The sequence below is a fragment of the Camarhynchus parvulus genome, chromosome 9 (genome assembly GCF_901933205.1).
Source record: "Camarhynchus parvulus chromosome 9, STF_HiC, whole genome shotgun sequence".
NCBI lineage: Eukaryota > Metazoa > Chordata > Aves > Passeriformes > Thraupidae > Camarhynchus > Camarhynchus parvulus.
This window is the reverse complement of record NC_044579.1, coordinates 14264500-14291430: the sequence shown is the minus strand read 5'-3', so window position 1 is coordinate 14291430 and position 26931 is coordinate 14264500. Positions and strand designations below refer to the sequence as shown.

At 42.5% G+C, this 26931-nt stretch overlaps 2 protein-coding genes across 2 annotated transcripts in view; both read right to left on the bottom strand.

Moving 5' to 3' along the window:
* The window catches only part of PCOLCE2 (procollagen C-endopeptidase enhancer 2), a 49685-nt gene extending 24425 nt beyond the window's left edge, over positions 1 to 25260 (bottom strand). Inside the window, exon 1 of the mRNA XM_030954530.1 lies at positions 25014 to 25260. Coding sequence (XP_030810390.1) covers positions 25014 to 25240 — 227 coding nt within the window. The 5' untranslated portion in view covers positions 25241 to 25260. The remainder of the gene's footprint in view (positions 1 to 25013) is intronic.
* Positions 25242 to 26688, bottom strand: PAQR9 (progestin and adipoQ receptor family member 9). Its single transcript, XM_030954532.1, has one exon. It carries the CDS (start codon positions 26485 to 26487, stop codon positions 25273 to 25275), a length of 1215 nt encoding a protein of 404 aa, XP_030810392.1. The 5' UTR covers positions 26488 to 26688; the 3' UTR covers positions 25242 to 25272.
* Between the last annotated feature and the right edge of the window lie 243 nt (positions 26689 to 26931).

The following is a 26931-nucleotide window of genomic DNA, read 5'->3' as shown; positions in this document are numbered from 1 at the left end:
CCCACGAACTAACCCAGAGATGTCTGGCTGGTTTCCATCAATGGCTGCAGAAGGAACAGAAAAGTTAAAGGCCAGTAAGTAGTTACCCATAAATAAACCTGTTAGCATTGACATTAATCTTCAGCTAAATTATGATCTGTTAGGAACACAGAAACAGGAGTGACCTTTCTTCTTCACCAAGCCCAGTCCTCTACTCTTGCAGGGAACCAAATAAAATAAACCCTTTCATATAATGATGATATTTCATTCTTGAAGTCAGGAAGCTGCTCAATCAGCATCTGTTAGAGTCCCTGTCTTTTTGGGATAAAACCATGGAATGCACAGTTAGAAATTGTTTGTAGGTAGTGGATATAAATTCAGCTAGAATGGTTTTAAGCTCAAACCCAAAAGATGGCATATTTACAATCTCATGCAATCTTAATTATGCTGCCTTGTGTATATATTCTTTATATAAATGATGCATAGGTTATGTGACAAAAATAGTATGGAGTTGCATAAGCAAAGTGTCTTTCTTAATGTGGACAAAAGATGTCTAACTTTGGACAGTTGACATTGCAGCAAAAGTTTTCTATAGTAATTTCTTTTTGAAGGTAGAACAAAAACTATTTTCTGTCGTGTCCCTGAGGTGACAGATCTTCAGGCTTGGAATGATGAATCTTTAGTGACAGACATTTAGTGTATGAACTACAGAGCTAGTGCCATAGTAATTATAAAAAATGCCTGGTGTCACAGGGTGTCATTGCCTCCTGCAGCAGTCTGGCAGAAAAGCCAGCCTGAGGGACCCCTCTGCCCCCACCAGCTGCTGCTAGCAATGCTGGGCTCAGCTAGTGATGCTGGTGATCCAGGGGTGAGGGTTTCTCCCTATCAGGCACTGAAGAAAGATATTTTGTACACAGAGCTGACAAGAGACAAATTTCCTAATGAGTGTCTGGCAAGTGAGACCTTGTCTGCCTGAAAATGAGACAGCTACTGAAGTGGAAAGTGGAAACCTCTTCCTGAAATGTAACCCTGTGTGACAGACTGTCCCTGAGATGTTCTTTGAAAAGACTGTGTAAATGTTGGTGCAAACCTCCTGTGCCTCATGAATCCCATATATATATTCTCCCTGACATCTTTCCTGGGACAAAGCTAATCATAATGTTGCTGTGCAGCAGCCAAAGTGGGCTGATGACCTGACTGAACATGAAGCTCAGCTTATGCTCCAGCTTTCAGGCTTCTCACCAAATTTTTTCTCTGTGGAGAGTTACCTGGACAAAATACCTTGGCATATTGTACCACGGCAAAAGACCTTTCAGTGCTCGCTCGGTGTTTCTGTACAGGTCCTGTTCAGCTGACATTGTGAAATTAATTTAAATTTACATAAATACTATAAATAAATGTAGAGGGATAGAATGTAAGAGAATAGTGCAGAAGGTAGCCTCACACCTGAGGAGTTGCAGCTGCACTAATCACCAAAGATTAGGAACAGGCCTGCCCTTAATAGGCCACAGCTGTGTCCAATAAGAAGATGAGTGCTACAAAAGAGTGGGTGAGCTGGGTAAGAGTTTGTTGGTTGTGCTGTGAAGAAGAAGGAGTCAGTGCTGTGAGGAGATGCCCATGAGAAATCACCCAGAGGGTATAGGACTTTTGCAATAAGATGACAACAAATAAACACTCTTTATTTCATTTGAATCATAAAATGGTTTGAGTTAGCAGGGACCTTTAAAGGTCATCTAATTCAACACTCCTGCAATGAGGAGGAACTAGATCAGGTTGCTCAGAGCCCCCATCCAACCTGACCTCAAATGTTTCCAGGGATGGGGCATCCACCATTTCTCTTGGTGCTGCCACCCTCATAATAAAAAAATTCTTTCCTCGTATCTTATATGAGTTTACACTCTTTTAGTTTAAAACCATTACTCCTTGTCCTATTGCTACAGACCCTATTAAAAAGTTTTCCCCCATCTTTCTTGTTAAGTCCCCTTCACTTTTTGAAAGGCTGCAGTAAGGCTTCTCCTGAGCCTTCTCCAGGCTAAACAACCCCAACTCTTTCAGTGCAGTCTGAAGTGCCAAGATCTTGATATTTTCACTTCCAAAAGAACTTTGGTATTTCCTGCAATTGCAAGTTGTCCCTTTTCATAATAGCATTGGAAAACATGCAATACAGAGGATTTATCCTTATTTTCTTGATAATCCAAGCACCTAAAATGACTCTTGCAAACTGATATGCCCAGCCAGCTCCTAGGATTCCTAAATTTGCTTAGATCTGTAAGACAGAGTTATCCATATTGCACCTTCAACTGAATCTGCTACTTCATAGAAATAAAAATCCACACAAGAATTGTCACTGGAAAACTTGCAGAGCCTCCAGGCTGAAAATTTCAGTCTTCTCTCTTTTTGTCTGTCAAGCTTTGCTCTTGGCTCATTTATCAAATGATAATATAGTTTCTGGCTTAATATAAAAAATGTCTGTGATGAGCCATAGACCTCCCCTCCCCTGGTTCTTCTGACACTGAGATACCAAATGTAAATGTAGTGTTGACAGTATTTCCACACCTCAAGAATTTAGGAAATTCTTAGGAACTAAGCTTACATTCTTAACTTTTTTTTTGTCTCTTTGCTAGTTTGACCTCAAGTAATGTCATATTTAATACAGTTCAAAACTTCATATTTCATTTTAGCATTTAGCAGAGAGTGGACATGAGGCATTAATCATAAAAGCAGTAGAGCTTTTCAGTATGGCTTTTCTAAATTACCTTCTGGTGTTTCCATTTGTCAGTTTGGATAATTCTAATACCAGTTTCTACTTGCCTCTTCTCTTTATAGGAATACAAACTGATATCCAGTAATCATTTTTTAAAATATTTTACCTTTTATTGTTCAAAGTCAATTGCTTATTTGCCAACATAAGAAAATATTAAGGAGAATGGTGCTGATTTATCATTACTTGAACTGTTTTGCATCATAATATAAAAATTATAAATTAGATAACTACTGCTAGATAACTGTAACCAAAGAGATCTAATAAATATCAAACAGGATTCTTGAAATATTGACAATGTGAGCAGATACTCCTTCATAGTACAAGATTGTTTCAACACTTCCAGTGAAGCCTCCCAGGGTGTATTGATCAAGAGCAGGCACTTACAGTGACCACACAGCATTCGTACAGCAGGTGTAGAAATGGCTAAAGTATCCATCAGAAGAACAGTTTCTAAAAAAAAACATTTTTAAGCAAGTACTATGTCCCTAAGAGTGCATTTTAAACATAATAGTCCAAGACAAATACTCAACATGTAAAAGGAACAGGAGCATAAAGTATGGAGCAGAGGGCCCTAAAATAAAAAAAGGCAGAGCCCCTGAAGTGCCAGCAGGTACCTGTGAATCAGGCAGCCCCATGGCCAAATCTTCCAGCAGCAGACAGAGATGAGAGGAGAAGAGCAAGGCACCTCAGTCTCTGCAGGTCAGCTTCTGAGCTCCAGCACGGGGCAGGGCATCAGCAAGGGTCACAGGGTGCTATTCTTATCTAGATAGCTGTAAAAGCTAGGACAGATCAGCTAGCCAGTCTTGATGTAATCTAAATCAGCAAATCTTCAAGCGGATAATATTATGAAACATAATTACAAAGCAGATTCCCTTAGCTTTGGTGGATGTGAAAGATAAACCTGAAATCATTAATTTTGTTGTCCTTTTGAAGGAAATAGGAGAGCAGCTAGAAAATTGTGTCACTAAAATGTAAAAAATAGACTTTGTTTCTTGGTACAAAATAGAATTACTTTAATGAGGGATATATATGTATATAAATCATCCTTGGAGCCATTGTTCTCGTTTAATGACAAGAGTCCCTTATGTCTGTATATGAATAAATTTCTGGAGATTTAGATCAGTCTGGTTTATAGATTGAGCCATGAAAAGAGCTGCTATTTTGAACTATCTACTGTACAACAGTGTCCTTTCCCTTCCAAAAGCACCACCTTCACTAGACACTGTTCAACTCAGCTCTGACCTGAATGAAGAGAGTGTGGAGCCAGTGCAGTTACATGACACAGCTGATGGTAACAAACTGGTGATGGTCACAGCCACCTTCCCTTCGAGCTGGCTGCAAGTGACACTGGAGGCACCGGGTAAAGGCACATGGGACTGCCCTCAGGAGTGTGTGCAGTGAGAGGCTGTCAGGCACTCTTCATGCAGAAGCAGGGAAAGAAAAGTTGCAAAAAGGCGTCAAGGGTGCTCCAGAGAAGTCTCTTTCAGGATGAAAGTGTGCTTTCAGCAAGAATGCTGTCAAAACCAAAACTGGAACCTCAAGCAAAAAAGGTAACTATTTTTCGTGTGTGTGCTTTAATTCTCTGGAGTTCAAGAAAGACTTTTGCATAGTCTGTAAATAAGTAGGTTTGTATTAGGGCATCTAGCTTCTAGTTCCCTCTCCCCATTTTTGTTCTTTCCTGTCTTCTGAATGCTGTAGTTGCAGGATAGAGGTGTTTCTAAAGAGAATCAGATGTGTTATGGTGTCATACTCTGTTGCACAGGTGATACCTGGGACCTGGGTTTCACAGTGCAGTTTCACATGTAATTAGTTTGCTGTTACTGGCAACACAGATTTGAAATCGGAACTAAGCCCTGTGAAAAACTGTTTCCTGCCAATGCTCTCATTACTTTTCCTGAATTTCCTTCTACATTATTTATAGGGCTGGACATAAAAAGGAGAACAGTTGGATCTAATTTATTTACTGCAAATGCTCTTAGGAAGAAAAGTGTTGTTCAGCCAACTAAAACCCTGGTTTCCTACATTTACTGATAAGAAAACTCACTATCTGCTTCCAAATTACCATAAATGGGACAATGAGGAAAAAGCATTCTACAAAATGTGCAAATGATATGACAGCCCATGCATCAAGAGATTGGAGAATACAATCAAATTTCCATCAGCTGTAATAATTCTTGCACTTGTTTTCTGGCTTGAAAATGAGTCCCTAACTTAAATGAGCAGCTCAACAACTACATCTGAATGATAAACTGGGAGAGCCTACATCTGAAGGACTTCCTTCCTCAAAGATGAAAATTCAGAACAGAGAGAATACCCTTTCTTTAACAGGCAGATTAGGCCAAGCCAAGAGAGCCAAATTGTGAGGGAATATCTTGACACAGTCATTCTCTGCCAGGTGCACCATCATATTGATGGTACAGGAATGCTTCCTGGGTTCCTCCTGCTGTTCATGCTATGCCCTCAGTTGTCCTTATTCAGCATAGAGTCCCTGGCAGGAAAGTGGGTGTTGCATCACTGATGTTCCTGTGCAACAATAAATTGTACCAGGGCTGGGCAGTTCTGACTGCAGGAATTACAGACAGTCCCCATGGCCTACTTCCCATCAGAGTACAGGGGTCATGGAATGCAAAACTGGGGCCAAATTATTTCACTGGTGGCTGGAACTCAGCTATTTGCCATGTGCATTACAATAGTGAGTTTACTTTTTCTAAGTGCTGAATTACTGCCCTGGGAGATGCACACATGCGTTCCAGACCAGAATTCAGAGTTTAGCCTAATATTATGTTTTTTAAACACATCTGTGATCTATTATGTTGCTGGGTAATGATTTTCACAGAATCCTTGTTTTTTAATATGCAAAGAAATGTCACTGTCAATATCAGTCTCAGCATGGTATTGCAAAGAACACATCTGAGTACTAGATGAGTGCTTCTTGCTATGGAAAAAACATTACAGGTCATTAAAATGTTAAAGCATTAAGGGGAAAAGTTATAAAAAAATGGAAGAAGCATACACAGAAATTTTAGGAGCTGGGACCAGAGACTTCTAGATAGTAGTAATTTTAGTTACAAAATGTATCAGAAAAGTAAGCTAAACACTGGAAAAGAATTGTGGAAACAGCATTATATGCCTAAATTAGATATATACTTGGTATAAAAATGCCAGAAACTTGTATTCAGTTCTGACTCCACAGCAGTCATTTAGTCCATTAGGAATCATAAGTGCAGTGCCAGAATCAAGCAGCAGTTTATCCTTTCTTTATTCCAGGAGTTGCTTGTTTTAATCCTTTCAAGAGCCTCAGACTGTTTTTGCTTTAACAGTCTCTGAGGAAATTTCTCGTATCCACCAAACAAAATAAAGGCCAGACTGAGTAAGTAATATTGTAATTTAATTACAATGTACCTAAACTATACTTGACTTCAGTTTGGACATGGACACTTGAGCACAGGCAACTGTTTTGAAAGAGTCTTTATGTTTAAATCCTTCTACCCACTTACTGAAAGGGTACTTCGAGATGAGAAAAGTCTTTCCAGAATCTAAGCCTGGTCTTTGGGCTTATTCGTGAGGTAACAGCCAAATTTCATTTTAATCCCAGTAGAAAAGGAATGAAGACTGCCTGCCTCTACCATGTAACATTTTCTGGTGGATGGGAAGCATCTTTGAATAGGAAATCAGAGAATTTGCGAGGATTAGTGAGTATTTATTTAAATTTCTGTTGTTACCTGTTCTGCAGTTGGAGACCTGTACTGCTGTAACTCTTCCACTTCAAAGCAGTTATGCCTGGCTTCATCAGCATGAAAGGCTGATGCAGCTCTTGTGCTGTTTTATGTAATCCATCTTTCTTTAAGAGGGTGCAGTGCTTTGCCTGAGGTATGCTGAGCCAGCATTCCTTCATCTTTCCAGATGTACTGCAGTGCACTGATAATAATTATCCTGTGCAGTGTCAAATAGCAAGGAATTCCTGCTGTAAATAGGAGCAGATGTAGACATGTGATGTGAGGTATATAGATTCTTGAAAGGGCATGAGAAAAACTCATTCATATGGAGCCTAAGTGCAACCACTAGGTCATGATTGTTATACTGTCTATACAGTACAACATCTCTGGATTCAGCTTTCCAGCTAAGTTTTCAAAGCTCTGGGCTCTTAGGAACTTAAACCCTGCTGACACTTCTCTCTGCCTTGACACCACTCTAAAATGCTGGCTGGCCTGTCTCTTGGTTATCACCCATCTCATGGTTATAGGTTTTACCGAGGTAAAACTCTGACTCTATGGATTCCTTAATCACTTTCTGTCATTATTAATATCAGAGTCTCCTCTTAAGTACCCTTATAAAATTATCTCCTTTTAATGTAAGGCCAGTACATTAATTACAGTAATTAAATACAGTAATTAAACCAAGTTGTTTCTGACCTCAGTGTACCGTGTCTCTGATCTGCCCTGGATTGTTATTTTCTGAATTGTTACCTGTTTTACATTTTCTGTAATGCAGAATAAGACCCTGGCATCCATTTCCAGTTGAAGTCTAATGCAAGACTTAGACCCAAAAGGTTTTCACTGTAAGAAAGTGATCAGAGGTGTGATCCAAACACAACAGGACTTTTGATTTTACTGCATCCTCATCTTCAAAGATTATTGTGACAATTTTGAGTCCATTTCCAAATCCTTCAGCTACTTTGTATTAATACAAGAATGAGGGGTTAAATCTGCCATTTGATTTTGGATAGTTTAGCAGTCTGTTCCACTCCTAATCCCAGTTTATCTGTTTTGGTTTAGTTTGGTATTTGAACTACCCTTGAAATAAGTCTATTTGTTAAACTGAAAGTTTTTCAGTTAAGGAAAATGAAGTTTTTCCTGGCTGTGGATTCTCAAGTTACCCTGCCTTTCACAGAAACCCTTCACTCTGTGACAACAAGGTATGCTTCATAAAATCCACAGTTTTTAAAGCAGAAAGCAGAAATTATTGATCTGACCTTTGATTAGACTAAGATAAAAGGCATAGAATTTGTGGAGGCCATACTGGTACACAAGATATTATTGGAAGACTTTCTATCTTAGGATGAGCTAATAATTGACTGAATACTTGGACAAGAAAGAAAATCTCAGTACACAGGAGCTGATTATGATTTTTCATATTTCTAAATGAACTTAAGTTTCCAAATTCAATTTCATTTGGTGCAAACTATTCCATTTAATGCTAAAGAAGGATTTTTAATGGGAGTGGTTGTCAAAACAGTGACAAATTGATGTGTAACTCCCACAGAGAAAGTTAGGATTGCATTAGTGCTCCTGAAGAAGTCAGTGCATGCCTTACAAAATCTAACTCCTACCTGTGTTTGAGAGGAATTCTCCTCTGCTCTGCAAATTCAGGTTTCTGCCTCACAGCAGTGACCTGACCATCAGCCCCTTTCACTGGAACAGTCCCACTTTGTAAAAAATACTTAAATATTCATGGAGCCAGCTGGTGAGAGAAAAACAATGCTCTAGTCTGATGGTTCAGTAACCCTCCTGGGGAGGGTGGAGGTGTTAGTCCCAGTCCCAGTGAATGTGTAATTATTTATACAGAGAAGAACAGTGTCAACAGAAGAAATGACAAGTCCCATCTCCCAAAAAGTTTCCTTGCAGGAATGGAGAAGTCTAAAGGAACAATAATGCATTTGCCAGAAATCTGCCAGGTATAGTTAACAACACTTAAACAAACTCTAAAAATAATTTACAGATTATTCCTGAAATAGCTGAGCTTTTGGATGAATAGATGTTCTTCCACATCTCTGAGACAGACCTTGTTCCTCATATTAAGTGAACAGGCCTTTCATCCTCCAAAGCAAAACAGCTCTTAAAAATAGAAATCATTCAGAACATATTTTAAGAACTTAGCATCTCATAACATCATACCTCCATCCTTGCTCCTATTGACATCAATGGAAGGAAAACCAGTATTTATATGTCCCACAAGCAGATCTGTCTCTTGGAGAATGCTGCTCTATAATGGTTTGTGTCTGGCAGGAATAAAGAACTCTTGAGACCTGCTTGCCAGTTGGATAGCCAGGGCTGTATGGAGCCCCAGCAGTAATGTTTGTGCAGAGTCCTGCTGAAAGCATCATGTGAGGCACGGCTCTTCAGCACAAATGAGTTTTCACTGAGCCAGCACGAGGACAGACAATGTTTCAGGCAACAAATTCTTGTTCAGGGCTAAGGCAGAAGGAGCAAGCTTTAAGCTATGTGCAGGCTGAGGAGAACTGCTCTCACTTTATCTCAGTTTGTGAATTAGACCGTGTGTCACAATTTTCTAACATCTTCTTACAGTTTTATGAGTTTCTGTTAGAGAACTCAAAGAAGTATACATAGTTCTAGTGTACATGCCTGACCTACAGAAACCCAGCTTGGCAAAAATGGCATCAGGAATTAGAAATTCACCACCTCTGGCTTAAAAAAATTAGTAAAAAAAACCTGAGAGGTTTAAGCTTTAGTCATCAAAACCAGAGCTGCCTGAAAATTGTTTTTAAAGCTCAGCTGTAAGCAGTGTTGTAATAACTCATATTATGGTAAGAATAGAGTCATATCCCTTTTGTTAGTCATATGTTTTGCCAATAAAATGACTTTCATAAAACAAAAAAGAATTCGTAGTGTGAAAGGCCTTTCAGAGGAATGTATAATAAAAGCACAGTAGTATCTGACATCTGGAAAGAAATTCTGGACTGCAGAGTGATAAATGACCTGTAACCTTTAAAACATATTTTCAGATGAAAGATTTTCAAAGAAAATTTTGAATGTTAGCAGCTACAAAAGCAGAGAAGACTGTCTTGAAATTCAGAGATGGATGGGATGCAGCAGATTTCTGCATCTACACATCTTATATAAAAGCTGTAAAGAACAGACAGCTGTCAGCAAGAGGTAAGAATCCACCAAGTGATATTGTCATGAATACTCAAAAGTTAAGGAGTTAAATATTACATAGGCTCTGGCAGATGAAAAGAGAATGACCAAGCAGCAAGTACTGAATCAAATCTAGTATATGTAGCTGATGCTTGTAAAGTACAGCATTATGTCCATTCAGATGTTGAGTTAAAGATGAACAAAATTTAGATTATTACAACAAATTAAAAAGTTTTAGTACTTCTAAAGCCATAGCAAGGAAATGTAGAACTTTTTTAATCTGCTGGCATTTTTCCCATGTGGTCCAGGTCAGCATTTCAGGCCTTTTTCTTTAAGAAGAAATCAAATTCTGTCAAAGAGAGACTGAGGCAGTGGCAGTGGTCATAAAGCTGGATGCTGACATCACATTCCTATTGAAATTCAGTGTGAAACTGGTATATAATTCTAACTGGTGTCTTTCAAATATGCTCCAATGCCTCTCCACTCAATTCCTTGAGGCAGGGACACACAATTTACCTAGTGTTACAGGGAAGAAAGGGAGGCACAATTGTGTACATGTGTTCTGAATATAGTGCACATTTGGTGTGTGGACAAAACTAAGTGCAGACATTGCAATATGTACAGACACACTGTGAGCAAGTGCCATGGATGTGTGCATTTTTGGAGGAAGCAGCATTTCTCTGTTCCACTTACTGCTCTGCTGTGTTCACCACATCAGCAGCCACAAAACCCAGCCCAGCCCAGGAATCAGACTCAGGGTTAATGGGATGAGTGCCCCAGGCCTTGGGAAATGAGTGCAGCGAGCCACTGCCTAGCTGAGGCTGAAGTGTCCTTCAGTCTGGGGTGTCCTGCAGTCTGTCCCTGGCCACGTGCTCACAGGAAACAAGCTGTTCTCCTGGCCCAGGATGTGCAGGCAGTGCAGATGTAAAGCTCTCTGCAGGTTTAGTTTATAGCTGCCTGTCCTTGGGTGTCTGATCTGAGTTTTCAGTCATGATTTCATAACTCTGTCCAGCCCTGCTCCTGCCCGTGGGCTGTGCTGTGGCATGCTGAGTGTAACCTGTCTCCCTGCCTCAGCTGACTCTGGTGGTGGCCAAGGGTGTAAGGCTGGGATGGTGGCAGGGCACAGCAGGGAGCACGAGGCTGGGGTCCCAGGGGAGCTGTGGCTGTGCAGCTGCAGGATATGGGTCCATGAAGGTTTTGCATTGTAGCTCAGAGACCCCTCAAGCCTGGCACCTCTGCATCATTTTTGTCCTTCCTGTCAAGTCTGTGGGTGTCACATGAATTCTCTGGAGGCTTAAGATAACTCTTAACTGAGCATTGGTGAGAGCACTGCAGTGTAACACCAGCTGGACCAGAGAATTACTGCCCCCAGTAGTCAAAGCTGAGTAACAGCTTACAGCTATGTTATTTTATTTTGTTGACAGCTAGTCCCAAAGCAGCTGATACTTTTGCAACTTGGTCTCTTTATAGAAGTAATTAAGGGAATGTGAGAATTTTCAAGAAAATTCTTTCAGTTAAGGGATAATGTGAAAAGTTTTATTTCCCCCATTACATTTCTATTTCTTCTATTATGTTCCCATCATAAAATAAAAATCTTTGAATATACAATTATAACTGAGGTCTGAAATTAAAGATTTATCATCTGTATACCCTGGAGATGGTTGTACTTCCTACCTATAAAGAGCCGTATGAAACCCCAGAGTTCTTTTGTAATTTCTGTAAGAGGAATTGTAAACATATCACTGAAACTCCCCCTGCTAAAGCCTTCTGAAGGCTGTTGTAGATGAGAAAACTCCCTGTCATGTGAAGCCTTTCTATTTTTACCATGTCACTAGGAAGAGTCACTGTTTACTGCATTAGCTATAACCTAAGGAGATATGTCCTGTGGCAAATCCAGGACTGGAATTGCTGGACAGGTTGTGGTGGTTCTATTATTAGAAACCTTTTACATTCGACATTGAGCATAAAAGATGAGGCTCATACTGCAGAACATTTCTTATACTCCTGAAAGTAAATCCCAGCAGTTATTACCAGAAAAGATGCTGAAGCCTCTGAGTTCTCATTGATTGGACTTGCAAGTTGATCAGTCATGTTGAGATACGTAAAATCTGTTGACAAAGAAATGATGACAGATATCCTAAGAATAAAATCTAATGATAAAACCAGTAAGTCTTGGTATTGCCAGAGCAAATTCCTCAGAGACCAGAGTTTCACTCTCAAAGGGTATTTTGTATCTAGACAGATTTTGTGTTGACTTAGTTTATATAATGTGTCTGAAACATCCAGAAAAGCTTTACCTATACCTGGGCTGTGTGAGGAAATAAATGCATTTGGTTTTCAATGGCATGTCAGAATAAAATATGTTATTACTGGATTTAACTGAATATACAAGCATGATTGCATGTTGCCACATTTAACCATATTTCAAGTGGGATGTAGCGTTACTTACTCTTTAGTGCTAATACAACCAACAGTATAAGACAGGAAGAGAAGGCTGACTACTGTAAGTCCACAGGCAGTAGGGAAGTCACTTGTATGTCCTGCCTATGTGGCAGCAGCTCATGGAGCTACAGAGAGCTACAGGAGCCTCAGGCAGGGCAGCAGTGTGGCACTGACACAGGGAGCAGTGCCCTGGGTGCAGCCTCACTGGCTGCTCCACCTTGGCTCTTCTCAGAGAGTTTCCACCCACATTCAAGGCAGTTGTCAGTGTTCTGTTTGCATAGAAGGAGTCAGATCTGAAAAAATTCAGCTTCAGGTCTGAAATTTGTAAAGGGAAACAGATGAGATAGTGAAGTTGGGTCAGAAAGTGGGAAGAAATAAATAAAAGGAAGAAAGTAGAAAAGAGAGTTGGAAACACTTTGATGAGATTCTGCATCCATACAATAAGGCTGCTGACTTTCACAGCTTGTGCCAACACAAGAAGTAGGGATCCCTGGGCAGCTTGCAGGAAGTCATAATACTGTAAAAAAATTTCCATATGCTGGTGTTAAATAAGAAAGGAGTGGATCAGGCTTGCTTATATCCCAACTTTGACAAGGGCTGTGGAGATCATCTAACAGCCTCAGACAGCAGCTCTGGATTGTGGCTGTGCCCAGAAGAGACTTATTTGGAAGATGACCAGTGGACAGGAAAGCACAGCTGTCTGGAAGGTGCTGTATAATCTTTGGCATAGGTTGGGAATGAAGTGTCACTGGCCAAAATGAATGGGAGTTCCCCAGGAGAGCTTGAAGGTCATGGCAAGCTGGGAGCTGGTGTCTGTCTGTCACATACTGTGAGTGTCAGCTCTGCCCTACAAACAGTGCAGCCAGTCCAACAGCTCCTGCAGTAAACTACCACACAGGGATTGAATCACAGCACTACTACAATCCTCCAGTTAACACTGCAATGTTAGAGCCAAGAAGGGGACTGCAGCATTTTGGAAAGTACATTTTAGTGCCTAAGGTGTTGAAAACTGTAGCATGAAATATATGTGCATTGTTTGACATCAGTTGGGAATATGGTAGGCAGGTTCTGTGAACATGGGTCAGTCTGATACCTGAGTAGCAGAGTAAAAGAGTTGTCCCCATCCAGTAGGCAACATGCTGGCTGTGGCAGGGTGGTCATGGCATTGTGCCAGCCAGGTGAGTGCCTCATGGCTAACTCGGGCTTTACCAGGGCTCATCCATCTCACTGGGTCTGGGCCAGGAAGGAGCCATTTCTGAACTGATGACTTTCAACTGCTCACCTTTGAAAGGCGCAGTCCTGCATAGGAAGATACTTTCAGATTATCTTTTTTACTGCTTGCCTGTTTTGTTTCTTTGCATGCTTGTCACACTGGTTTTAAACTACTATAGAAGTCTAATAGATATGTTAATCTGCATTTGCTGTGGCATGCATGTGACAAAGGAAACAGATCAAATGTACTTATTTTAGTCAATATGTTTAAATAAAAAGCCAACATGGCAAGCTGCATACTCTCACTCCGACTGACTTATGTTCCGTTTAAATTCCAGGAATGTCTAAGAGAGTGGCGTCATCCCCTTCAAAACAGTTTTGGGGTTTTTTTCCTATTGGATTGTATGAGCAAGCAGCTGCCTCTGAGGCATTATTTTTGCCAGCCGGCCAGGTCACTGTGCCAGCTTCTCCCTGAGAATGTTCCATGGATGGGGCATCCCTCCCAGACTAGCCCTGGGGACAGTAGCTGTGCCCAGGCGAGGTGCCGCAAAGGACAGCGCTTCACCAGCTGTGCAGGAGCGAGCGGGGCGGAGGCGCCTGCCGGGGGCTCCTGTTCTCCCTCCCGTGCGCTGCAGATGAGAAATGCTGCCCCAGCTCCCATGGCGAGAACGTGGCCGTGCCGGAGCCGCGCAGCCGCTCCCCGGCCGTGCCCGCCCCGGCCGCGCTGCTGCGGCTCCTCCTGGCGGCCCCGGCCCGGCCGGCGGCTCCCGGAGCTACCGCAGCCCCTGCAGCCGCTGCATCCCCGCACTCTGCTCCCTTCATCCCTGGGCGTGTGCTGGGGCAGAATAAAACAGTCTGAATTACCCCATACTTTTTCAATATATGTGAATAATTTGTTTTGCCTTGTTCATTTCAAGCTGAAATTGAGGATTTGATCCAACTCAGACCTCAGAGTGCAGAAGATCCTGAAATTGGCTGGAATAAACATTCTAAAACACTTGAAGCATTAGAAAGCAGGCATTCTTTACCTGTGGAGGACACACAGAGGATTTTTTTTTTTAATTCTGTGTGTGTTGTAAGGCTTTACAACAAGGTATTTATCCATCATAATCATACATATTCATTAAAACGTGGTTTTTATTTAATACATAAACATTACTTTCCTAGAACTAATTTGTATGTATCCACTTCTCACTGGAAGTCCTTTTTTGGTCCTAGAGAGTCATAAAAGGCAACTTTAGTGGTTGCGTTCACTGAATGCTTTGATATTAAAGGTGACTGTTCTGGAACTTTTCCTTTGGGCATGTGCTGTTACTTCTTTGTTAAATGACTTGCAAAAAACCACTCTAGTCCTTTTTATCTGTTTGTCCACTGGTTCCAGCCACCTTTATCCTCCTGTGCTCATATTTTTACATCCATTTATCTTTTTTTTGTCATTTAGTCTTTAAGCTCTATCCAGCAACTTCAGGGAAACTAAAACTTTCTATTCACTGTATCATTTATCATTGATGGCTGAGTTAGAAAATGAAGGTTTGTTTTCTTAAAACTGAGTAACACTGAATCTTGTCTAGGAAACTCCTGCTGGTTGACTTCAGTGTCCTCCATGGGTCTGCTGGGCACAAACTTATGTTGCAAAACATTTTTCTGAGCAGCAGGTCTGAATCTCTTTATTCTGAGGTTCAGTTGGCCCAGCAGGCAGGCAGGACTGTCACTGCCAGCTTCTCAGGCTGCTCTGACTCGTGTGTGGGAGCTGCCCTGGTGGGATCATGTGGCTCTGTGCCACAGATGGGCTGGGGCAGCACAGAGATGTGCTGTGCCACCCTGCATTCCTCTGTGCCAGTACTGCACACACGGATGTGATTGCGGAATAGGAGGGGAAAAGAGCTTTTCACAAGTCAGAATTATTCTCCAGCCTGTTTGAGCCTTCCGGGCAAAATGCCAAGGGAAGAGAACTGAGTCTGGTGCTCGTTTGTGAATTTAGCTCAGGAATCACTTGTGAAAGGAACTGCACTGCTGCTGACCTATTATAGTGCACATGGGAAGCTGTCACCTTAGAGACTTCATTTACCAGCCTGTTTGCTGCAGATTGTTTCTTCCTGAGCTAGTGGGGGACTGAAATGGCTTTTGGAACAAAGAGTGTTGAGTAATAAGTTGGAAGTCACCCATGTCTAGGACATACCTGGCAGTGTTGCCCTGACACTGAAATAAGAAATCATGACAGTTCCAGAGCCAGAAAATCATAATTATTTATTAGCTCTATGTGCATATTTGGCTAATGAATAACATTCCTTGGGGTTATTTAAAAGCAGCAATGAAGTGTGTTGGAAACTGCTAGGTGAACATCTAGTACTTTCCACAGAGGACTTGCACTTCAAGCTACCACTGCTGTAAAGGGGAGAGGGCCAGATCAGATTCACTGTGGGTCTTCAGTAGCTCTGCTTGAAGTCACTGTGACTTTTGGAAGAGAAAGCAGTGATTACTTCACTTGGTAATATTTGTAAGTCCACCAGTTCATTTGCTTTGTGCAAACCCATGTAAGAATCTGCCAGCAAAGTCAAAATCAACACAACTTTTAAACTATTTAAACTATGTGATGCTAATTTTACCGGGTTTTTTTCTTTTCTTTAGTAAGGAAGACTTCTAAAATGTCTTTTTGGTAACAGCTGGAAACCTCAACCAAAGTACGTAGAGCACCACCAACTTTTTCATGTATGTAATTCAGCCCTATATCTGAATACAAGAATATACTCATCACAGATTAACTGTAATTGAGGCATCTACTGTTTGCCATTCATTGTATCAATTCACTATATTCCTTGGAATAATGGTCATGGTCAGTAGAAGCAGATCTGAAGATACACTGTATATTCCCTCTGAGGTGATAGGGCTGCTGAGTGCTAAGCTAGCTGGGACTTCAAATAACATTAATTTAACCTGAATATTGCATTTTGAGCAGGTTTCCCACTCTTGTATATGTTCTCAATCTATATCAGTTCTCTGTGTTTTACTGAACACAGTTAAGTCAAATTATTTTTTTATTGTCTAAAAATCGCCTAAACTTTAGAATAGAAGAGATGGCATCCTTCTGTTAGGGCAGAATAGTTATAGCTTGAAGGAACTTGCTGTATTGCTAGGAACAAAGGTGTTCTTCACAGAATATTTGGCTTCTCTTTTTGAGATCATACTCTACAGGCATTAGTATTCTTTTTAACTATATTGGCTAGTGAATATATTTTTCAGTGCTCAGTGATTCAGGTTACTTACTGTTCCAAACTGTTTCTCTTCAGGCTATGATTTTCTACTACGCTACAGGAAACAATGGTTTGATGTTGTAATTGGTACAAATGGAAACTCTGCAGCTTTATTTCATTACTAAGTTGGTGCATTTCTGGCTATATATATACTTTGCTCTTTGTTGTGTATTAAATTTTTTCAGATCATGCCCTGAGAGTGCTTTAAAGTGCTACAGCTGAGGAGGGAAAGTGAGTTGGGAGTGTAGGACACTGCCTAGGGCTGGACGGCAGGATCTGCTGTGCCAGACTCTTGCTGGCAGCATTTCCCTGGCACTGTCTGCTCATTAGGGCTCTGCTTCTATAGCACACTTAAACACGAGGAAAAGTTCACCCCACCAATGAACAAAGATAAACATACAATCCTATGAAAGTTAAGCATGTGCTTATGAGCTTCACTAAATTTTGGATAATGAGAGATGATGTCTGTGTGTACAAAGGTATCAGAGAAGCTGCCCCACGGACCTGTTTACCTTTTGCTCGTTATTTGTATTATTTCTGAGGGCTACAGATACTGCTGCTTGTTATCCACCTCACTGACATTTCCTAGTTGTCCTTCCAAGTGCTGCTAAAAAGAAAAGCTGAGATTTTGGAACACTAGTGAGTGCCAGTGATTGAATTCCATAGCCCCAGGACTGTGGATGTGGAGAGACCAGCATATAAAGAGGGGGGGAAAAAAACAAGGATTTTTTTCTCGTACATGTGGCTTTGCCCAGTTTCTCAGGACAGCAGAGTAGAGTGAGAGAGAATAGACATTTTCTAACAAACAGAGTGTAATATTGAAAAGTATGCTTAACACCAAAAATTAAAGAAAACTATATTTTCATGTTTCATCAGTCAGAAGGGACAGGTAAGGATTAGACCTTGGAGGCAGGAGAGACTCAAATTAGAAAACTCTATAAAATTGCTTACTCTCCAAAAAGATTGTGTGACATGGTTATTTTGCTTCTGTACAGCATGCATCATCTACCCAAAGGCTGTGCTCCCTGGCAAGAGAAGTATTTCCAGCTCCCAGAACAGAAGTGTACTGCCACTCCTGATAAGAGATCTGCCTTGTAGTGGTAGAGGGTTTCTGATGCAGAAAGTGCATCTGTAGTGTCTGCCCCAAAGCCTCTTGTCACTGCAGCCAAGATTGAGCTTTAGCATTAATACTGATTTAATACTCTACGTTTTTTCCAGCTTTTAAATTTTAATGTGCTTCATCTCCACTTGCAGATCCTGCTAGCCTTACATGATGCTATGGTGAAGGTAATCGTTGTGTGTCAGATGCTTTTTGTTTCTCTTCAAATACAGTCCTGACTTTTAGGGTCATTTGTCAGAGAAGTGATGTCATGGTAACAAAATATAGATTGCCTTCAGATTTCCAGTAGATTATCAGAGTAACTATGGATCCACCACAGCTGAAGGCTGAGGCACTGACCTCAATAAATTACCTGTCCTAGCAGCTGTAACTTTTGTTGCTTACCATTCTGCTCACTGTTTTGCCATCTTCACTGGCTTCATCAGTTTTGTGAGGTTTTCCTCCAGCCTGTTCATGTCCAGCAGTCAGATCCAGAGTTTACTGATAACATTATGAAAACCCTCAAGTGTTAACAGGAGGATGCAGTCTTGTGAAGTATTTGTTTATTTGCAGGATGTAGTCTCTTGAAGCATCTGCTTCTAAGAGGGTAATGGAGGTTTTTGCTGGGGTCATCAAATCCTTGAGGTCATTGCCACATTTCAAATAGGATGTACAAAGTCTGCAAATAAGAATCTCAAGAATTTTAGAATTTTGGAAGGAATTCTGCAAACCTCAACTAGGAGATCCTACAGTTTTCCACTGTGTTCGTATCGGGGGGAACCTGCAATTATGTTGGGATATACCCTGTCCTGCTGAATTTTGACAGAAAAGGCTTAAGGCAGATACTTTATGTAATTGTAGTTCACTGAGTGCTTTTTGGTGCCTGACTTGGACTGAAAACAGTATTTTGCCATCCTACTCTGCCAAATAGGAAACTTTACTTGATGCCAAATAGACCTCTTCATTTGGCAGTCAATATTTTGCTGATTCTTTACACTGCTATTCCTACCAATTTAATGATTTTTCAGGGAGCACTGTAGGCTGAACACTAATCTTCTAATACATATTAATGTATTAGATCTTAATGTAACAGGGATGTCTATCATTAATTAGTTAGCAGAGAACTAAAATGGCAAAGAATGCCTTTTTATTGCTTTAAAGAGAAAAGACAATGATACTTTTGCTAGTATAGTGTTTTCAGAAATACCAACACCCCTATACTCCTATGTAAGAACTGAACATTCCTGTACTCATGCTAACATCACCTTGAAGAGAACTATGTTCAACATATCCTACAGGTGTCACAGTAAATTATACAAAGAAATGAGAAAAGCCTTTATAAATGCATTTCTGCAAAAATGAACTCAGAATCAACTTTATTTATAGATCACACCCTTTCTTTTTGCTAAAAATGCATAGTCATTACATATACAGTAGTCAGCATCCAAAAGTGTACAAAGAGTAAATTTTCAAACCCTCCCAACAGAACCACACAAAATTCACACTTTTTGTTCATTGCATGCACAGCCCCTTAAACATGATACCTCCTACTAAAGCGTGCTTTAACCTCTAGCAGACAGAATTGACTTGCTATAAACTGTTTCTCTGTACTATTAACCCCCAGCTACAACCACTAGTCCTAAGGCATTCCCATGAAGTAGCAAAGCCCTACTTCAGAACCCTCCAAGTTCTCAGTACGGCCCAGGAAGCAATTGCCCTGAAAGCAGAAGTCTGCTGGTGGTGTTCCCTTCCAGGCAACTTTAAGCAAAAGCCTGCTTCCTTTGTCTTGGTCAATAATTTATTACTGAATTCAAGGAATGAAGCAGCATCTGTCTAAGCAAGATGTGAAAATTATTTAACTTAATTCCACACCCAGCTCCAAGACACTAAGTGTCTTGAATGGAGGTCAGTGTCTTTCAGTGCATGTGACACTACCATCTTACATCTCATCTGAGGAGAAGAGAGTAAAGTCTCAGCTGTAACCTGAGTGTTGGTGATACAGCCCTGACTCAGAGGTGTCTAACAGAAGCTAGGAACATACTTGGGTATTGGGAGAATTTCTAAAGGTACAGGCCTTGACTAACAAACCACTCAAACCCTTTGATGTAGTCTTTTTTTTTTTTTCCCCTCAGCTACTGCTGCCAGTTAGAAAAACTCTTAAAAACATGGTCCTCTTCTCAGTGGTGCTTTTTGTATCAGCCCTTCCAGTTGATGGGCAGAGTGGGTTAGTAGAATGATTTCAGGGCTTCTTGACAGAGTACATGTGGCCAAAAGATCTGAGTTCAGATTTCACTCAACCATAAGATTACCTCCATGTAGTTAGTTTTGGAGAACAGGAGGGAAAAAGAGAAAGTTGTTTGATCAATATAATTTTGTATTCTCAAATGATTACATATTTTTTCTTAAAAGCTTTATTTACTTCAGATCTTTTTACTCTGGTAAGAAGTTTGACGTAGTTCAAAATTCCCAATGGCAACTGAGACATAATCATAATTTTACAGACACTGATGGGAAATCCTGCTCCATTGTTTCATAGTAACTGGAATACAATCCATGGCTAAATGAACAAGGAGGCCTCATGGGTGTTACAATGCTCCTCAGTACAAGTTACCAATGAGAATTTCTGAAGAAAAGCATATGTAAGTCATGTGTGTTTTCTCTTTACTCCTGACCCTTAAGCATTTAGTCAGCCTGTTTAATACTGCGTGGGTCTTCATTCCCTCCCACTTGAGCCAGTGGAAATTTTTGGAGCCATCAGCTCCAAAAGACACAGGATGTGAACATCCTAGGAGTACGGCAATGACAGGGGTTTGTCCCAAGAGTTCACAATCTGGAAACGTTCATGTTCCTCTCCCTATGAGATGAGGGAAAATATAACATTCTCTCTGCTGGAAGATTTCTTCTTAGCACCTGGGAGGGTCTTTGCATTTTTAAGTGCTTTACAAACATTTGCTAGTCTTCAGAGCAACCCTGCGAGGTAGGTAAGGTATATTCTCCCCATCTTACAGATGTGGAAACTGAGACACAAAGGGTCAAATTCAACCCTGGTACAATTCCAGTGTTTCACACGAATTAAAATTCATTCAAAATGAACACAGTTTAAACAACTTGCCCTAGATTACAGAACAGATAGTGGCAAAGCAAGGATAAGAACACAGGAGTGCCTGACTCCTCAGCTTGTTACTGGCCACTTGGTCATTTTTAAGCTCATAGGCAATGAAAAAACAGTTTAATCTGGGCAATTACTACAGGTATGACTTGCTTCTGTAAGGCATGTGGATGGTAATCAACTGAGTTTAGTGCAATAATACTCTATGAATGTGCTGCCTCAGAGTTTACTTAAACATGAAGTAAAACTTTCATTCTGTCATTTCCTGCAGGTGCACTGTTGACAAAAACCTGACACAGTAGCTGGATTCAGCAAATAAATAATAAGCATAACACTTGGACAACTAAGCAGAATTATCATTTTAGCAAAAAAAATGAACATACTTCTACTTTTAACTGCTACATTTCTACAAGTGCAGCATGCAGATGAAGCCTTTCCCTTTGTTTCCAAATATAGATTCCAGTCTTACTAATGAGGCTGCTCATCTTCTTCACAGATACCCTGGATAGTGACATTCAAATACACACACTGCAGAAAAATTACTGTATCACCACAGAAAACAGGGTAGTGATTACAGATGAGGTTTATCGATCTTACAGGAAGATGAGCTTGAAGCTCACAGGCTACTCAGAAGTGCCCAGAAGCCAGGCTTACTGAATGTATGCCAGTGTAGATTGCAGTTCTAGGCATGTGCTGAATGCAAGGGAGGGTGTCTATGCCACCAGCACTCTGGGAAGTGGCCCCAGCAACAGTCACTTCACAGCAGCACAGGTGTGTCAGTCTGGAGGTTAGTGCTGGCCAAACACAGAAAGACACCCAGGCATTTACAGGCCATCCCCCTGTGCTCCCATCCTTGTCCTCACCTTGTGCTCCCATCCCTGTACAGATTCTACTCCAAAAGGCCTGAAAGCCTTTTTGGGTTTAAACATGAGCTCTGGAATCCACAGTGTAGACCTTACGGCAGGTTATGAAAACATTATGACAGGAACTTCTGCAAGCCAGTTAGTTTTCTAGGATTTCCTCATGCATCTAGTCTGCAGGTTAGACCTCTGAGCTCTGGACATGCTTACACATGTTCTTCAGTCATGTGCTTTCACACCAGAAAGTTATCCTGCACCCTTACAAGTCACACAAATGCTGACTCACTTCTATATGAGCAAATTCAATCACTATAATTATAGATATCTGGTTCCAATTTGAATCTTTTTATCTCAGATTAGTTTTGTCCATCAGACACAGCAAATGGAACTATTATCTGCATGCATGTCCTTCACTGAATAGACACAGACAGTCAGGTAACATTTCCCTAGATAGTCTCCACACTTACTGTACCTTTTTAATTTGTAGTCACATTTTTAAACAAAAACCAGACAAACAAAGTCCATTAATTAGAACTCTTAAATTCTAATCACATCTCCCTGTAGCCATTCATTCTGGATTCAGCAGCCTGCTTCCAGTGGCTCAGACAGCAGTGCTTGCAACCAGCTTTTACAAATAATTCCATGAGGTGCTCAGGCCCATACACGTGCCTAAACAATTTGCCAACAGAAACTTCTGAATGAAGCAATATTCTTAATATCAGAGCCAGGTACCCAATCTTCAGTGTGACTGGGGCTCACAGGCAACTCTTGTAACAGCAGTAAGATTCCAGTAAAATTGCAGTTGGTTGCAATCCAAACTTTATACTGTTATCTGTCGTTGAGATATATATAGATGACCCTGTGTGGCCTAACTCCAAATATCAAATGTATTTTTACAAGTTAGCAACAGCCATTTTTGACATTGCCTCTTGAGATGTCCTCTACATTGTGACTGACAAGCACAAATATAATTCATCATACAGTATGCTTTAAAAGCCTGGTCTTTTACATTTGGCTTTTACTGTTTCTTTCTGAGCTGCCTTCTAATGCTGAGGTTTGCTGTCCCTAAGATTTATTTCTTAGTTTTTAATTGCTGGTTGGATGTGCTAGTGGCATCTCCCAGGCAAACCCTTTATACATAATTAGTTTGGATGAGTCATTGGGCTCTAACTACTATGCCTCTATTATTTTAACTTGAATACAGCCCATCTCAAAGATTTTTGGCCTCTTTTTGCAGTTGTGGAAATTCATAGCATGACATGATTGCAGGTCTTGATCCACTGGCTTTCTATTGTGAGTTTTCAGGGTTTTCACAATATTAAAGCATGTTTCAGGGAGTAACAGTGTTGTCAACCAGCCTCCTCTCCCAGTGGTGCAGATAATTTTCTGCTTTGTTGGCAGCTGAAGAAAGCAATGCTACATTTATGACAAAACTTAGTGAAAATAGGTAAAATTTAAAATACTTCATGTAGTTTCCATTTTCTTTTCATGCAGGTTGGTAAATGAAAACTGAACACAGCCACTCACACAGGGCTATGCAGTTTTTTATGGCCCAACAGCAATAACTCAAGAGGCCACAGTTTGGGAACTGCTACTCCATATAATTCTAGTCAATCTCCTTAAAATACATCTGACCCTTCCAGAATTGACATACCAGCAGAATTGTGGCTGGCAAAGAGTATATATTTTTGTTAGGCCATTTTCATCGTTTGCTAAGAATCTAAAATATTCAAACCATTATACTTCAAATGGGTTGAGATAAAAGCTAAATTGAATGAGTGTAATTTTCTTTTAGCTTATGCACTTCAATTGAGAAATTTTCATAAAGCTGTTACATTGGTAGAGGGCATATCAGTTATTGGGTCTGTGATGACTCTGACCCATGTTAAGCATTTGACTTCATAATCCCTGGCTACAGACCTTCCTATATTCCCATTTTAAACAAAGGGGACTTTGTCCAGAAGATGAGAACTGGACTCAAAACATTGTCTTGGGATTCAGATGCCATGTCCATGAAAATGGGAAAGACCCAAGCAGAAATACACTTCTACAACAGGAGCTGAGTAAAACAGCTATTACACTATTATGCAGTCTGACACAAGGGTTTGCTAAGGAAGTACCACCCTTCTTTAGACAATGGGTTACACAAGCAGTTTCTCACCTGAACTTCGCTTGGTAAGCCCCTTGTGTAACATTATTGCACTTGTTCTGTCAGACGAAAACAAAATGCATCTGCTTAAAATCTGCACATGGTTTACAAAAATGTATCTAGAGTAAATTCCATCTATACTTAGCTCTTTGTCCTGTGACAAGGATAGTACATGGGTTGCTCTGAAAAGATACTGCTGTGGAAAACACCTCCTAATTCTTGTCTTTGAACTCCCCTAAACCTTCAGAAAGAGGACTTCAATACATCCAGCTGCAGCCACAAATAATCAGAAAAGGAAAAAGTGGGGAATGACAAAAAAGTGCCAGTATCCAGTACTTGTAGAGTCAGATTTTAGGTGCTGAACTTGGATTCAGCAGTATCGTATTCTGCAACTAATTTTAGGATGGTAAATATGACAGTGCTCTAATTAAAGAGCAGCAGAAACTAGTTCCATGTATTTTTTTTTAAAGATCCAGAATGAGATCTCATGCATCAGTTACTCTCTTTACATCCAAAGATCTCCCACCGAGCTTGGCAAGGGTTTATAGAAAGTCTGGCATCTGACTTTGACTCTAGAGGACTGGTTTGGGGGTGATTTACCCAGGAAGATAAAGGGGCCCCTTAGCAACTCCCTCAGCACAACAGATGTTCCTGACACGCTGAGGGAAGAGCCATTCCATTATGCAGGGTCCTTGTTCTTCCTCTGCCCCCGTTCCAAACCAGTTTGACCCCTTTCTGGTTCGGTTATTTTACATATCCTTTTATTTTATTTTAGTATCCGAGTGGCTACACCAACCACTCACTGTCTGTCTAATTAAAGTCTCTCCATTAACTGGTAATTCTGTAATAATTCACAGCTGTTTTTCCTCTCGCTCTTAAATCTATTGTTCCCTGGCTGAAAAGGCTGCAAGACCTTAGAAACTATAGATAGCTATTGATTTGTTTGCATTTAAAATCCAGTATGTGGCTGCAAAGGCCTGTTACCATATCAGAGAGGAAGATAAATGTCAGTGCATAATCCGCTAGGAAGTTTCACATCGGAGTTGATTAAAAGTCTATGAGAAATCATTGCACAAATGTCTTCAGGTGTATACATATATATACACATATATGTAGCTAATAAATATATAGCTAGATATATAAATATATATGTATATACAGAGCTAGTTTAGACCTAATTGTTATGAAATTAGTAAGTGGCATTCACCATTCATGCATTCTTCCTAGTAGCAGAGCTAAATTATTTCAGCTTATACTCTAAGCAGCAACATACCAGTAAGCATTTGCTTGCTTCCCCTGGTAACCTAGTAGCTTAAAGAGCACGAGCAGTTCTGCCATGGTCATTTTCTCCAGCAAACCTCCAAGAAAGGGACCTGGCTCTTCCACAGGTGGGTTTCCCCCAGATGTCACAGCTTCTTCAGGACATGGTGGGTCTGGACTGAGGGTCACCAGTCTGAAGGTCATCGGCCCAAGGACCTCCAGGCCAAGGGTCACTGGCATGGCGGTCGCTGTCCCGAGGGTCGCCGGCCTGGTCAGTCCTGCTTGCAGAGGTCTGCAACGTTGAGGAACCTCCTGACGACCACAGCAAGGCAGACGGTCAGGAGCAGCATATAGCCCACGGTGCCTAGGTAGGTGGGGGCAGCCAGGGGTGCCTTGAGAAACTCAGCCAGCCCGTCCTCCACGTAGTGCACCTGGTCGTAGATGCTGAGGAAGGTGAAGATATGGAAAAGCTGATGGCTATGCCCCACGATGTCGAAGAGCCCCGGCTGGATCCGCTCGGGGATTTTGCTGACGTTGAAGAAGGCGGCCACCAGCAGCCAAAAGTAGCGGCGGTAGAAGTAGACGAAGAGCGTGGGGTTGCGTGCGCGGAGGTCGAAGAAGAGGCTCTCCAGCATGATGGGGCAGGCCATGCTGAGCGGCATGGCGAACACGAAGGTGCGCACGGCGAAGGGGTAGGCGCAGCACGCGGCGCGGCTGCGGCAGCAGGCGGCCGTGCAGCCCACGGCCAGCGCCAGCGCCACGGGCAGCACGAGCACGCGGTAGGCCGCGATGGGCAGGCTGCAGTCCAGCTGCCAGCCCAGCCGCTGCTGCACGTAGCGGCTCATGGCTCCGGCGTCCAACAGGCTCAGCCCCGGCAGCAGGTAGTAGGAGTAGGCCACGGTGCTGGCGAAGCCGTAGTAGCTGATGGAGGCGTAGTCCAGGTAGAAGAAGGTGGCGCGGAGGCGCGGGGAGAGGCAGCTGAAGAGGTGGGCCGTACAGCTCATGGCAAAGGTGAGCAGCACCCCCGAGGCGTAGCACCAGAGGGGCAGCAGGGCCGGGTGGTGGAAGGGCACGTCCCCAGCGCCCCGCAGCAGAAGCAGCCGCCCGAAGCGGCTGAGGAAGAGCAGCAATGGGATGAAGTGGGTCCAGAAGTTGAGGGTTTCGTTGGTGGGCTGCAGCACCGAGGCCAGGCACTCCTGTGCCGAGCAGTGCAGCCGGCGGTAGCCCGAGAGGATGAAGCACTCCACGAAGTCCTCGGGCACCTCGTCCCACCGCAGCAGGGCGGCAGGGCGAGGCGGCGGCGGCGCCGCCTCCTTCTTGTCCCCATCGCCCGCCGGCATGCTGCCGCTGCCCCGGCCGGCTCCGGGCCCGCCGCCTCGCCGCCGACCGGGCGAGGCAGAGCCGCTGCGCCCGCAGCCGCCGGCGGAGGATCCGCGGTAGCTCTGCGCCTCTCCGCCCCCGCCGCCGCCCCCGGCAGCATCACTCATTGCAGCAGGGGCAGTGGCAGTACCGCCGCGGCTCCTCCCGCCCCACCGCCCGGCATCGCGGTAACTGGAGACCGGCGGCGCATCCAGCGCTCCCGAGGAGCGGGAAGAGACGCCCCCGCCGCCCCGGGTAGGGTTTCCCGGGGTGGGAGGCGCTGGACACCCGAGCCGCCGTTAATGATTGATGCGGCCGCAGCGGGGGGGCGGGTCCGTGAGAGCCCCCGCAGCGAGGCGCGTGGCCGGAGCGGACCCGCTGCACCCCTTCCCCGCCGCAGGGTCACTGGCACCGGCACTGCCCGGTGCGGGGCCTGCCCGCGGGGCTGTTCTGCTGTAAAAAGCACAAAGGGGGCACCGGGGCGCCCGCCCAGCCCCGAGCGCGGCTGCGCCCGCGCGTGCGGCAGGAGCCGGGCGGGAGCCCCGGGAAAAGGGAGATGGACCCGCGGGGCT